The 13577-nt window shown below is 37.7% G+C and overlaps 1 protein-coding gene across 1 annotated transcript in view; it reads right to left on the minus strand.

Annotated features, from left to right (window-relative positions):
• SPOCK3 (SPARC (osteonectin), cwcv and kazal like domains proteoglycan 3) overlaps nt 1–13577 on the minus strand; it is a 131139-nt gene that overhangs the window by 80250 nt on the left and 37312 nt on the right. Inside the window, exon 3 of the mRNA XM_054165908.1 lies at nt 6829–6874. Coding sequence (XP_054021883.1) covers nt 6829–6874 — 46 coding nt within the window. The remainder of the gene's footprint in view (nt 1–6828; nt 6875–13577) is intronic.

Consider the following 13577-nt stretch of genomic DNA (forward strand, 5'->3'; position numbering starts at 1 on the left):
GTCAAGTTGCCCTGCAACAGCTACAGTTTTGCTATATACATGCAAAGAACCATCTAATATTAAGATAGAACCATCTAAAAAATAAAGTACTGCACAACTTCCTTTTTTGTTGCTGCTGCTATTACACATTAAAAAAAAATTACATTAAAAAAAAACATTTCTATTAGACTGAATCATAGACTCAATAAGGTTGGAAAAGACCTCAGAGATCATCAAGTCCAACCTGTCACCCAACACCTCATGACTAATTAAAGCATGGCACCAAGTGCCATGTCCAATCCCCTCTTGAACACCTCCAGGGATGGTGACTCCACCACCTCCCCAGGCAGCACATTCCAATGGCCAATCTCTCTTTCTGGGAAGAACTTTCTCCTCATCTCAAGCCTAAACCTCCCCTGGCACAGCTTTAGAATGTGCCCTCTTGTTCTGGTGCTGGTTGCCTGGGAGAAGAGACCAAGCCCCAGCTGGCTACAACCTCCCTTCAGGTAGTTGTAGAGAGCAAGAAGGTCTCCTCTGAGCCTCCTCTTCTCCAGGCTAAACATCCCCAGCTCCCTCAGCCTCTCCTCATAGGGCAAGGGATGCACAGGTTGATATTTGGGTTACAAATCAGCTGGAAAGTTCTGGGTGTGAGGCAAAACTGATTGCTCTGTTTGACCCAAGCTGATCTGCAAGCTCTCATGATAGCCTGGACCATGGAGCTCACACACAACATATTAATCCTCCTGGGCCTTTTAAACATTTATCTGAGCTTCAGCCAGCTAGGCACTACAGCTGGTCAGAGAAGATTGCCTTCCTCCCCCCCCCCCCCCCCCCCCCCCCCCCCTTCTTCCTATTTCAATTCAGGCATCCAAAGATACAGTAATTTCAAGTGACCAGCACAAGATTGTATTTCCTCACCTCAAAGCATAACAATAAAGAAAACTACTGGGGAAGTAGCATGGGGAAGGGATTCAAGACTTAGTATGTTGCTGTTTTCCCCAGAGCTGTTCAACAGAAAGGTCTGACTGACTACACCAGAAGAAATAAAATGGGCAATTATATAAAGAAGGACTCTGAGGAAATTAAAAATTTTTTCATCAGACTTGTTGTTTAGATCCTGCCCAGCCTTACAGAGGAGTCAGAGAAGAAAATAGCAGCAGCAGCCAGCCAGGACTGAAGTAACTGAGAGTCCTTATTGAACAGAAGATCCAGCCCAGCAGGAAAAGGCATGTCTGTTCTCTGTTACTGTTTTTCCCTTCCTCACCTATTCCCTCTTCACTCTGCCTCATTCCCCATCAAGCCAAACCATTGCCATTTATTCCTCTTCTCTGCATCTGTCAGCAGCCTGGCAGAACAGGCTTTGGGAAGACCAAAAGCAGTGAAAGGTACTTCAGGTCCATCCTAACAGCTGGTTTGACATTCCTCTAGAAAAACAAGGAGCTGGTATTTTGCCAGAGGGATCAGAGCAAACCAAGGTGACTCAGCAGCTCTGTGCTGCTGTTCCACAGCTTCATCATCAAAAACTTCCCATCGAGACAACGCCGCTTTGATTCGAACCAACCCAGCTTGTTGCCACCCTAAGGCATCACTGATGCAGCAGCAGGACTGCTGTCAGTCACCACCACCAAGGAAGAGATGCTGCAGTAAAATGGCTACTTTGGGCAAGAATTATTGAGTCATGATACCTGGTATTTAATTAAGTTAAATTATTGCTCAAAAAATGAAGTAAAAGCTGGCCGTCTCTATTCCTCCTCTTGAACAAACCCAGTGAAACTTGATCTTTTTCATATTTTTTAAGTACTTCATTCTTTCTCCTCTCCTTTTAATAATCTTGACTGAGCCATACATTTTTAGTCACTTGTATAGAAATGTAAGCCTTATTTGTATGTCCTAATCCATCTGCTCTATTCTAGCTAACAGAAGAGTAGGCACTTGTGTCCTGAAGAAAGGAAACTGCACAAGACATTACTCCAACAGTTTCTTTCCTGCTGTAGTCTCCAGTTAAGAAATTTTACTCTTAGGCATCTCAAAACCATGAAATGAGGGGTAAGCAAGTTTTTTCAAGTGGGTAGATTCTAGGATGAACTGGTAGGACAAGTAATTTATATAATAAAAATGTATCTGGGAGCAAAGGTGTGCATGACTAAATGTGTGTAAAACAGCTAGTAAACCTCTGCGTCCCACTTGATTGTTTGTTGTGGGATAATTGTTCTTTGGGTTTTTTAAACATTAGAGTTTACTGCTGATTGCCAAACAACATTTAAAGCCCTCCTAATTTTCTTTTGAATTTCTATTTTATAAATCTTTAAAATTATCAATAACATAGTTTCTGGCAAAATTCTGCATTTCTGGCCCACACAACCTCAAATTCAAACTTGTGTGCTTAGCAACATCCACTAATACACTCCACCACCACTGAATTTAAAAAAGAACAGAACTGAAAAGATGTTAAAAATAATTCATGCTTTTTTACTATTAAGCATAAACTATATTTAAAGTAACATTTTAATTGCCAAATACTGCACTTTATCTTGAAAGCAGTAGATATATAGCATGTTTAAAAACATCAATAGTTTTGCTATAAAAGCTAGATCATGAGTGCACACATCAGATGTAGTAAAGTTAAATGTACATGACTTTCCATTCACAGTCTTCAACCAATAAATCTTCACTGAACTCCCTTAAAGCTCCCCAAAGCTTGCAAATGAGTTAATGAAAAGATATTATTGAATATGACTTTAAATTATTTCAGTTCACAGTACAGAAATGGATTCACAAATTATAGATATGTGTTTCTATGTATTTATTACAGAACTAGGTAGATGAAAAATAGTTAAAATGCAAAGACTCAACTAAGAATTGTTTGCTATCTACAATATTTCTGCCATTAAACAGGCACCTAGTATAACCTGATACCGTAACAGCAAAAATAGTTCAGGAAATGGTCTACAAGAAATGTTATAAATATAGCTACAAACCAACTATACACCTTCAGGGTGTTCATCCTCCATGGAAATGTCATTTCATATCTTTTCCATTACATGAAAATACTCCACTGTTCCTCTAAGGTATTTCAATTGAGCAAAGCTAAACATCATTTCCACTTTAAAATATTACACCAGTGTATTTGTTTATACAACTTTTATTCAATAGCTGCATCCTCCAATCTCTCCTGCCATGTGTAGTCTAAAAGACACCCAAAGAATGCTGTATATTTCTACCTGATGTTAAAGTGGTATATGATAAGAACGTGTCAGCAAGTATTGTTGCTTTTTCAGTTTGAGCAAACATTGGTAAAACATACAGTAAACCAAACCATTCAACTTGGAATAATCCAGAACACAGACCATCTTAAACACTTGTTTCTAAAACCACTGAAAGGACAAAGTGTAATTAACAGAACAGTCAGATTTATTCCAACGATAACATCTGCCCCACATATTAAGAATTTACATTGTGATATTTATAGAAATATATAAACATTTATTTGTGTATATACACATCATATACAGTGAAAACATTGATTAAAATATGGGTTTATATGAATATAAGCAAATGAGTTTAATGTCAACAAGTACTCTTTGGACAAATGTCAGATCTTGCTCTACGGGATAGTATTAGTGGATTGCAATGCAAGCTGCAACATTTTTCCATCTTTTAAAATAATTTTTGCAGCCCAGGAGTAACTATCACTTATACATTTCATAGCCAGGGTTAACCTTCTGGAATGCTTGGAAATGTATTTCCATATAATCATTGTCCAACCACTAATACCAATGGATACACAGATATGTCTACCTGAGCAATTCTGACATACTTAACCTTACAAACATAAGCACGCCTTTCAGAACACACAGAAGTGTAGGAGAGTGAAGGAACACACTATTAAGACACTCATTTTATGACCAACTATTGACTTCTTGAACCACAGACTTTACAAATATTAGCGGTAATATTTGAATTCAGATTAATTATGCATTTTGAAAAAACACAAATAAATTTTATCCATACACAGTAAATCTATTAAAATCTTGGAAAAGGCTTTAAGAGCCATACAGCTATGTTTAGACTGTTGTTGTATAGATGTTCGAAAGATGCCTGCAAATTAATATGGATGTCGGCTAAAAGGAATTTCTTAAAGGTCTCCCTATTTGGTATCCATTGCCAATTTCAAGTAGAATATTCATACACAAAATAATAAATGTAAATAATGAGAACTCATTTGTCTGACTCCTAGTGATATCAAAACGTTACATGGGTACCAAGTACCAATACTCCAGCCTAAAAGACAAAGAGGAGTAACAGAGATTTAAACACAAACTAAAAATTTGAATACACAAAACCAAATATTCCACCACCATCTCTATGACATATAACCAGCTGGGGTTTATGCATTTTAGTCTTCATATTTGTTCACACACAAATTTTAAAGCTTCCAAATACCTATTTGTAATTTCACCATGTATAAAGTTGCTATAATTTAAATCAGCAAAGAAAAAAAACCAAAAACTTCTATGAAAGCACTAGTAATTCCTATAATCTATTCTTCACATAGGAAATAGGACAAAAATCCTCTCTAGTAAACCAGGACTTCAGATCTTTTAGCATCAAAGACTCCTTATTTACTCCATACTTTCACAGATTTACAGGTAAGTTTCTGAAAAGCTAAATCTTGATAAAACAAATAAAACTAAAGTAAATGAAATGTCTGTAGCTATTAAGGACACTATATATTTCTATCCTGAAAGAAATTACCTGCCTGTTACTTCAGCAGTATTATTACAAACTTTAGCATGACATGGGAACTTGCTACTACTCCTGTTTAAACATCATCTTCACTTAACAACTTAAGTCTCTTACTACAAGTTTAGCTCTGTATTTAAAAGACTTTTACTTCACCTAAGAGTCTCGTGCTTTTGCTTGGAATAACTAATTTGAGAGAGTAGTTGCTGCACAAACCAGAATGGCAGTAACAGGAGCAAGCCCCCCACAGAGATCCTCCAACAGATTGCTAGGTTTGCAACAAGCCCAAACAGTTCACAGTACTTCACAGTCATTATTACATCCCCATGTATTGTTTTGAATAGCTCCATTTGGTAAAAGAAGAAAAAAAAAGGATTAAAAACCCTTAACTCTACTTTATTTAGTTGTTCTTCAGTTCTAAATTACACAGTAAAACGTAGACAAAACTATTCAGCAAATGCATTTCACTCTTCAAGGTTAATTTTCAGTTAACAAGGATATGAGAATGAAAGTTGAATTCCATAGGCACGCTTTTAAAATGTTCACTACCCAGTGCATTTTACAAACAAGGTAGGACAGATAAGCATAACATGGTTTTGTAGGTGGGTAGTTGGTAAACTACAAAAGCATTCTACAAACATCAACAGGATCACCAAAGAACTCAGAGAAACAGAACAAACCAGTATGTGTAATGGTGTCTACCTGGTAAAAAAAAAATAATACTTCAGACAATCTTTTGAAAAAAACTAGCAGCCAAGTGGAAAAAAAAAAACCACAAACCAAACCAAACAACAACAAACACAACAAACCACATGAAAACAAACAACAAAACATGGACACAACCCCCCCACAGCCAAAAAATAATGCCCAAACATATCATGTACGTGATAACAAAAATCAATGTCTTCTGATGAAAGAATTTGCCATCAATAAGTCATTAAAGTATAAACTATTCCAGTTCTCATGCTAAAAACATCTTTTCAGAACATGCCCCTCTATCAAAATACAAAGAAGAATAAAGGTACTTTCTAGTGAAGTGATAAACCTGCTTCTTAGATGATGTATTTCACTAAAAGAAAATCTCTTTTCCTTGTCAGAGTACTAGAGGCCAAGCACTTTTTCCTGGCATATAATAGAGACACATAGTCTGTGAAAATGGCAGGTTCTAAAATATTTAGGTTACCATGGATCTAAGTTAAAATCCATACATTTCCACCAAACCAGCAGCAAATTGCCACAATTCACAGAGTAGTGGTAACACAAATGGGACTTTTTCCCTCCCTCTACTCCGCCCTCTGACAAACTGGCAAAACAAACCAAGTGAATTCATTTAAGAAATTAAAGCATTACCTTTCTCAAGCTTTCTACAGCAATCTGATTGAAGTGATGAAGGCATACACACATCTAAGAGATGCGGTTTTAACAAAATACAATCCATATAAATCTCCCCTAAGAGTCAGTATCCATTATGGAGAAAGGTCTTTAAATTGAGTAAACATTATTTTTGCAACACATTTTTATATTAGTCTCTTGTGTACAAACCCCTACACTATTTCTTCCCTGTACTTGCTCCATTGGTATCATCAGAAAGGGCAAAGTCTCTGAAGCATTCCATAGAGCAATTTTTTTTAATAAAAAATAAGTATCAAGATTCCCAGTTTCACAAAGGCACTCATACACTTTGAAACATACGTAACATGGATCATATTGACAGTAATTATCAAGTTCCAATGCCTGGGAAAAGAATATTTAATGAAAAAATTTGCCATGTTTGCGTGAATTATTTTAAGGCTGAAATTGTACTGTAGCATTCATAAGCTGCATCGGTGTTTTGCCTTAAGACAGATCACTTGCACATGACAGGGACTTCCAAAACTGTGGGTTTTTTTAAAAAGATCTTCTTTTTTCAGCCAGATTTAAAGAGACTTTCAACATTTTAATGTACAAATACCAGCTTGCATGCATTTCTGGCCCTCTTTAAATCAATCATTTGAAGAGGGACAAAATTACACAAATTCACAAAATTATCTAGATATTCTAGAATGGGAGTACAACTCTAAATACTTAAATTTCATCCCATACAAGTAACTAGCTGCAGCATCTTACCTTGATCAAATGGTTTACCCGGACTCCACGTACGAAAATAATCATCCTGGAGAGGGAGAAACAACCTACATTTAGTAAAACATAAGGAATCAATGTATATGCATCATACAATGATGAAAGACAGAAGATATATACCAACCTCTACTTCCTAGAAAAGGCAAGCAGTAAAAAACAAATGAGAAAAAGATTACAGTCATCATAATGTGACAGTTTAATCATATAGAACTAAGTGTAATTCAGAGGCTCTTTGCGCTCATTACGTAAAAATGCTATTCAGACAATATTGCTTACTAGCATTTAAAACAGAAAAAGTATTTCTCACAGTCTTTTTAGAGGTGATATTTCTAACACTTCCTTTAAAAGTTTTCCTGTACTTTAAGTATTATGATATTGAAAACATGCATTTTATTTTCCATTAACGATTTCTCAAACTCAAAGCTCCGAAGTCACCATCACTAAAATATAACTACATTTTAAACTATCATACATGACTTTTAGAAAAGAAATATATTCTACTAAGTATTTTTCAACTGCAACACTATGATCTGTCATTAAGTATAATTAGCTGTATTTCCTAAAAATCACTTTCCTAAACACAAAATATCTTCCTAATTATGCCATTAGCTGTATTAGGCTACAATTTCAAGATGAAAAAAACCTGATTTAACTCACTATTTTCAAGACGAAAATTAAAGGACTGCTCAACACGTTAACATCTGCATAAAACAAGGTTCACAAACTACAGTAGGTGTATTGCTACATCCAACAGCTCCATTCTACTTGTTAAAAGATCACCAAGACCACCATAAAGTAAACTCAGTTTATGAAAAATGGGAAAAATATGAGCCTCATGAGTTGTCTAAGTCACATAACCACTACTTAAAAATGATCAAGTATCAAACATCTTCACATGAACAAATCATTCCTTGGGCTTTAATAGCCCAACAGTTTTACCTCAGCATGGTGAGCGTGAAGGGGAAGTGTTTGCAATCTAAACTGTATTTCATTGATGGTGCTGTATTAGTAAAAATGTTAAGGGAACATATGATTTAAGAAAGAAATGAGCAGAATCTGGAAATTCAGAACAGAACAATAGTTCTGCATTCATTTACCCTGATGTTGCACAGATTAACATTCTGTGAATCAGTTTACGTATTTTGCTTTTCAATCACTTTTTTTTTTTTTTAAGTAAATAATAAGGCCTAAGGAATGTGTTGGTTCCTTGTAATCATGAAAACCATAAACAACAATTACTATTATGACAGTGTTTTCCCACTATATCACTCCTAATAGTAACTACGGAGATGTCATTCCTACAGTAGTGTTCTGAAGAGGTTTTATCCAGCTTTAATGCAATGCTGTTCCATGAATCATACCACACTGGCAAAACTTTCAGCTCTTGGAAAAAACCATGGAAATAGTAGATGCCCTTTCCGGTTCTGCTGTATCAGACAATAAGTTTATTATTACAATGGAGACATGTTACAGTAACTAGAATGCAAGGCTATTAGAACAAAGGAGTAGTCATCCAGAGCAAGCCCAAAATCCCTTCTAAAGCAAAGCATTCTACATTAAGTTTAAGGAAGAACATAGAAGTGGGACTTATACAACACGCATTTTCAAGTTGTCCCCAAACCAGATAGACAATTTATCAATTCTTGTTCATCTCTATACTGCAAACAACTTCACAGATTCCAAACATCCCTCAAGCATTTCTAGAAGTCATAGCTGTCTTACTCCTGCCTACAGAGCCACTCCATACACTTTATTGTTGTTCTTCTCAATCTTTTTCAAGTCTACTTCTCTGATATGGTGTCACTAAAATTGTGCAGAGCATTCAGGATGAAGCAGAACTATGCAAATATACTCAACACTAATACTTTTTAGGCGGGAAGGGAGGTATGATTTTGGTTTTTTGAGTTGTTCTACAGTTTAAACATCCTTTCCAACCCAAAGCGCTTGATGATTCTAAGGTTATGGCTTGCATGACATTTTCTATCTTAAATATAAAAATATATATACACCCAGACTTATTTTCCCAAAAGAGTCAATTTACTCATCTCTCCTTTGCAACAATTTCTGTAGATGCTTCCATTTTGCTCACATCACTAGAATTATTATCCAGAAATCTATATTGTTAAAGAATATAATGATACATGGCAGATATGATGAGCCTGACCCAGTGAACAGCAGGCACCCCTGGAGCAAGGAGGGACGTTTCCTCACAAGTATTTTCAGACCAAGATTCACTTGGAAAAAAAACCCACACAGAACAAAACAAAAAAAAAAATCAAAAATAAATGAGGAAAATCTAGCTCTTGTTTTATGTTCACATTTTACTGCAGTGTGGCCTATATGTTAAAAGGTTATCTATTAAAATGAAAGTTTACGTCAGAGAATCCACTGAAACTGAAGTAGCTTTCTGAATGTATAATTAACCCTATATGTTATCCAAGTATAACTTCACTGCTACAACCCAGGTGGCACAACAGGGACATTGTTAACTGCGTAACTACCAATTGTAACATGTAATAAGCAATTCATGCGAGATACTGTTTCATAAACAATGTCTCTTCAAGAAACAGTATTTCTAACAGTTACCAGAGCAAGGAAGACACAAGATTTCCTGGAAAGCAAATTAAATGGTGCCCATACAAAACTCCACTCAAATTTTATACAATTGATCATAATGCAAAAAAAATTTTACTGCTCACCTTCCTATTTCTACATAGAGGTTTGTTTGCTGTTACCAAATTGCTGCAAATCCTGATTTGTAGACGGACATGAAATCATATTTCAGAAACAAATATAACTTAAAACCTCAAATACTAGATTCAGATTTTTTTTCATTGCTGCTGTTAGCTGTGAAACTGTTTTGCTTGTTTTAATTTCAAGGAGTTCTTAATGGTTTTTCTATTCCATTTCTTATATCTGCATCTCAAGTACATACATCTGCTTCTCATCTAATCTGAAAACTCTTTGCCTCTTTTAGGCTAGGTCTGTGCTATTTGGCAGATATGCTATTTTCAGACTCCTTTTCAACCATCAACTGAATTGAGCAATAGTCCCACATCACAGCCCTCCCACTCGCCTCAAGCTCACTTCTGCAGCAGACTTGAGCTCACCGAGTAGCTCCCCAAACATCTTTACCTGCCTCCAGTACCAGAGGGTTTGACTCATCTGTACCAAACATTTCCAGTGACTCTAACACATTTATATCCTAAATCTCACTGAAAGGGCTGAGGAAGGATTGCCACCCAACAATTCATCCTAGTCTCTTTCCAGTGCCAGAAAAAGAAAGCACCAGCAACACTGGGAAAATTTTTTCATTTGCATTTTGGTCCAGGACCTCCAGCCTAATGTCAGCAAGATTGCCATTGCCCCGTAGAATCTTAACTTGGTAGTCACATGGAGAATTACTATAGCAATACAAGGCAGATACATCATCAGCCTCCCATCATATGGAAAAGCTACTGCTCCTAAACACTGCAGTTTCCCCAAATAAATGAGGGTCACTGGCACCATGAAGTGTTAGCTTAGCCAGTTCACTGCAGCATAGTGCACTTAAGGGAATAGGGTAGCTAGCTACCACACTCCCCACTGCCATATTTATTATCCTAGCATCTTACGTGTCTCAGAACATTTGTGAGGGCAAGAATCCTGGATGGACCATATGCTCCTGCATTTATTTTTTTCTAATCATCCCAGATACTTTCAACAGGTTATTTCATTTGTAGGACATTATGTGCATACCTTATATTATGCCATATAGCTAAAGGCCTGCAGGAGAACTAGTATCAAAACTAGTTCCAGAAGTGCAGGGGCTATTTGGCTAATGTGGGGTTTTTTAACCCTAAACTTTTCTCTCAACAGGATCCACCTCTCCTCAGCAGCTGAGGTACCTCTTCTGCTTCCCATGAAGCCACCTTGAAGATTCCTCTCCAACACTTCAAAGAAGCACAAACCAAGAATCCTTCTTTAGTAAATGACATTTTAAAGAAAGAAAAAAAACAAAACCAAAAAAACCAACACCACACCATCAGACACCACAGATTTAGCACTTAGGCTTAAAAAAATACAAAAAACCACAACCCCCAAGATCTTTAAAGGCTAGCACAGAAAGGTGGCAACTGCCAGATTAGAATCCTTTTTCCCACATTAAGTTTCCCATTAGAAATATAATCACTTTAGCCAAAACAACTAGAAATGGCTCAGTGTGTAAGGCATCTCAGACAGACAAAAGCAGCGGCACTTCACATCCAGCACCTCTGGTCATCATGTAATGTTAAAGTCAGTTTAGTAAGCCAAAGAATCAATGTGAGAAAACAAACTCCAAAACAATGAACCACTACAGAGGTAGTATCTGAAGGACCTGAAGGCCTGTAGATGAGACTGAACCTTGTGGCAGAACTCCTTTCCTACTTCATTGGCATCTGGCCTCCTTGAATGAGATGCTGGAGTGACAGGTGAAAGGATGTTAGTTTGCTGGTCAGTGCAAGCCTCCGGGGAGCCTGATGTTAGCCTCCTCTACTGCTCCAGACTCCTGCGTCATGCCATCCCCATGGCCTGTATTCATCCATGGAGTTGGCAAAGCACAATCAAAATCAACAGCTGCTTCCAGCAGCTCTGGCACTCACCCTCCCATACTCAATGTTTATTTCCGCTCCCTTTCTTTGACTCTTTGCTTCTAGTACTGTTAATGATGCTGGGCTAAGAGCCACTGCTTTTCAGCCCTTGCTCTCATTTCACAGATCTCATTCAGTAACATTCCTGTGGAGGCTGTCTCTTTAGTACTAGCAACATTACTAACAGCAGGTTTGAATAGCACAGCATCAAAATCATTTGCCAAGAAACCCCAAATGCTCACTAAAGCTTATATTCAGAAAATGCTGAGAAACATTCCAAAAAGAAAGGAATTAGTATTGAAGTACAAACAGTGTATGCTTCTAAATCCCAATAAAATTTAAAACATTGTTTCTGTAAGAGTGCATCTCATATTTATTGTCATGAATAAAAAAAAGAACCATTTTTTCACCAAAAACACGTTAAAAAGGTTTTGGCCATGCTCCTATTATGCTGTCAAGATTCAGCTTGTGAGGAAGGCCTTAAAACAGGTTTGTTAAGACTACAGGAGCTGTAGTCTAACATTAAAGTTGAAAGACGAGTGGAAGACAGATGACACATGGGAGGTAGAAGGCCATCTGTGGGACTTTCAAATGCCTGTTCAGGAGAGTCACTGGTACAATTTCCTCAGGTGCCTTTTCAAGCCCTTGGCAAAAAGGGCAAAACTTAGTCCTTGATATCTACATACAATGCTACAGTTTAGAGGAGGACAATCAAGAGTGACAAAGCCATAATAAATTATAGATAGAGATGAGACCACATCTGTGGGGCTGGAGCAAATATACCCAAGTGTGTGGAAAGCGATGACCAATATAATTGTGAGGCTACCGTTTCTATCTATGAAGAATGGTAGGACCTTATTAGGGAAATCTCTGGGCACTAGGGGAAAAATAGCTAACATCTTAAAATCTAAGAAGGCAGATACAGGGAACTACAGGCCAGGCAGCCTTACCTCAGCCTCTATAAATAAAAATGGAAAATGTCCTATGAGGAGATGCTGAGGGAGCTAGGATTGTTTAGCCTGGAGAAGAGGAGACTCAGGGGAGACCTCATTGCTGTCTACAACTACCTGAAGGGGGGTTGTAGCCAGGAGGGGGGTTGGTCTCTTCTCCCAGGCAACCAGCACCAGAACAAGAGGAGAGAGTCTAAAGCTGCGTCAGGGGAAGTTTAGGCTCGAGGTGAGGAGAAAGTTCTTCCCAGAGAGAGTTGTTAGCCGTTGGAATGGGCTGCCCAGGGAGGTGGTGGAGTCACCATCCCTGGAGGTATTCAAGAGGGGATTGGAGGTCTGTGGTGACAGGCTGGACTTGAGGATCTTTGAGGTCTCTTCCAACCTTGGTGATTCTGTGAGATCTTTCCCGTGCACATAACAGACAAGAATAAATACACAGTGCAGCCTCACTAAGGATTTACAGTGTATGACCAGCCAGAATCCCTCCTATAGTGAAATAATAGGATTGTGCACAAGGAAAGAATGGTTCACTTTCCTAGTCACTTTACTAAGGCTGTTGATATAGTCTCCCACTGCACAGTCACTTGGAAGCCAAGAAAGTAAAGGCTGTACTGGTAAGTCCACTAAAAACTGATTACATCGTTGGTCAACAGCTGAACACCTAAATGTTGTCCCACTATTGGCCAAAGCACCTCAAAGTCAGTTTCTGAGGTTTGTGTTGCTGGACACTGAGTAACAACTTGGGTGATTAAACAGAGCATGCCAGAAACAGCTGACTTACTGGGAGCAGACAACAAATAGCAAAGGATGAATCCAGAAAGACCTCAGCAACTTGAGGGTTTGCCCAACAGAAAAAAAGAAGTGCAGTAACAACTAGACAGTTCTGAACGCTGGAAGGAATATGGGATACAGGCTGCAAAACAACTGTTTAAAATGGCCTCAGAATTACAGTGGACAGAAGGAGAATTTGAGAGAGAAGGATTTATTTAGTTTGGGAATGAGGAGGGTAATAATTATTGCCTGCAACCATTTGAAGGGTAATAACCAGCTCTTCTCAGTGTTGGGAAATGATTTCAACAAGGTGCAAAGGTCACCAATTTGCAGTTTAGAAAGTTCACACCAGGTATGAGGGAAAATGTCTTTACCAGGAGTATAGTGCAGCAATACAACAAACTGC

Source organism: Dryobates pubescens, chromosome 1, assembly GCF_014839835.1.
Source record: "Dryobates pubescens isolate bDryPub1 chromosome 1, bDryPub1.pri, whole genome shotgun sequence".
Classification (NCBI taxonomy): Eukaryota; Metazoa; Chordata; class Aves; order Piciformes; family Picidae; genus Dryobates; species Dryobates pubescens.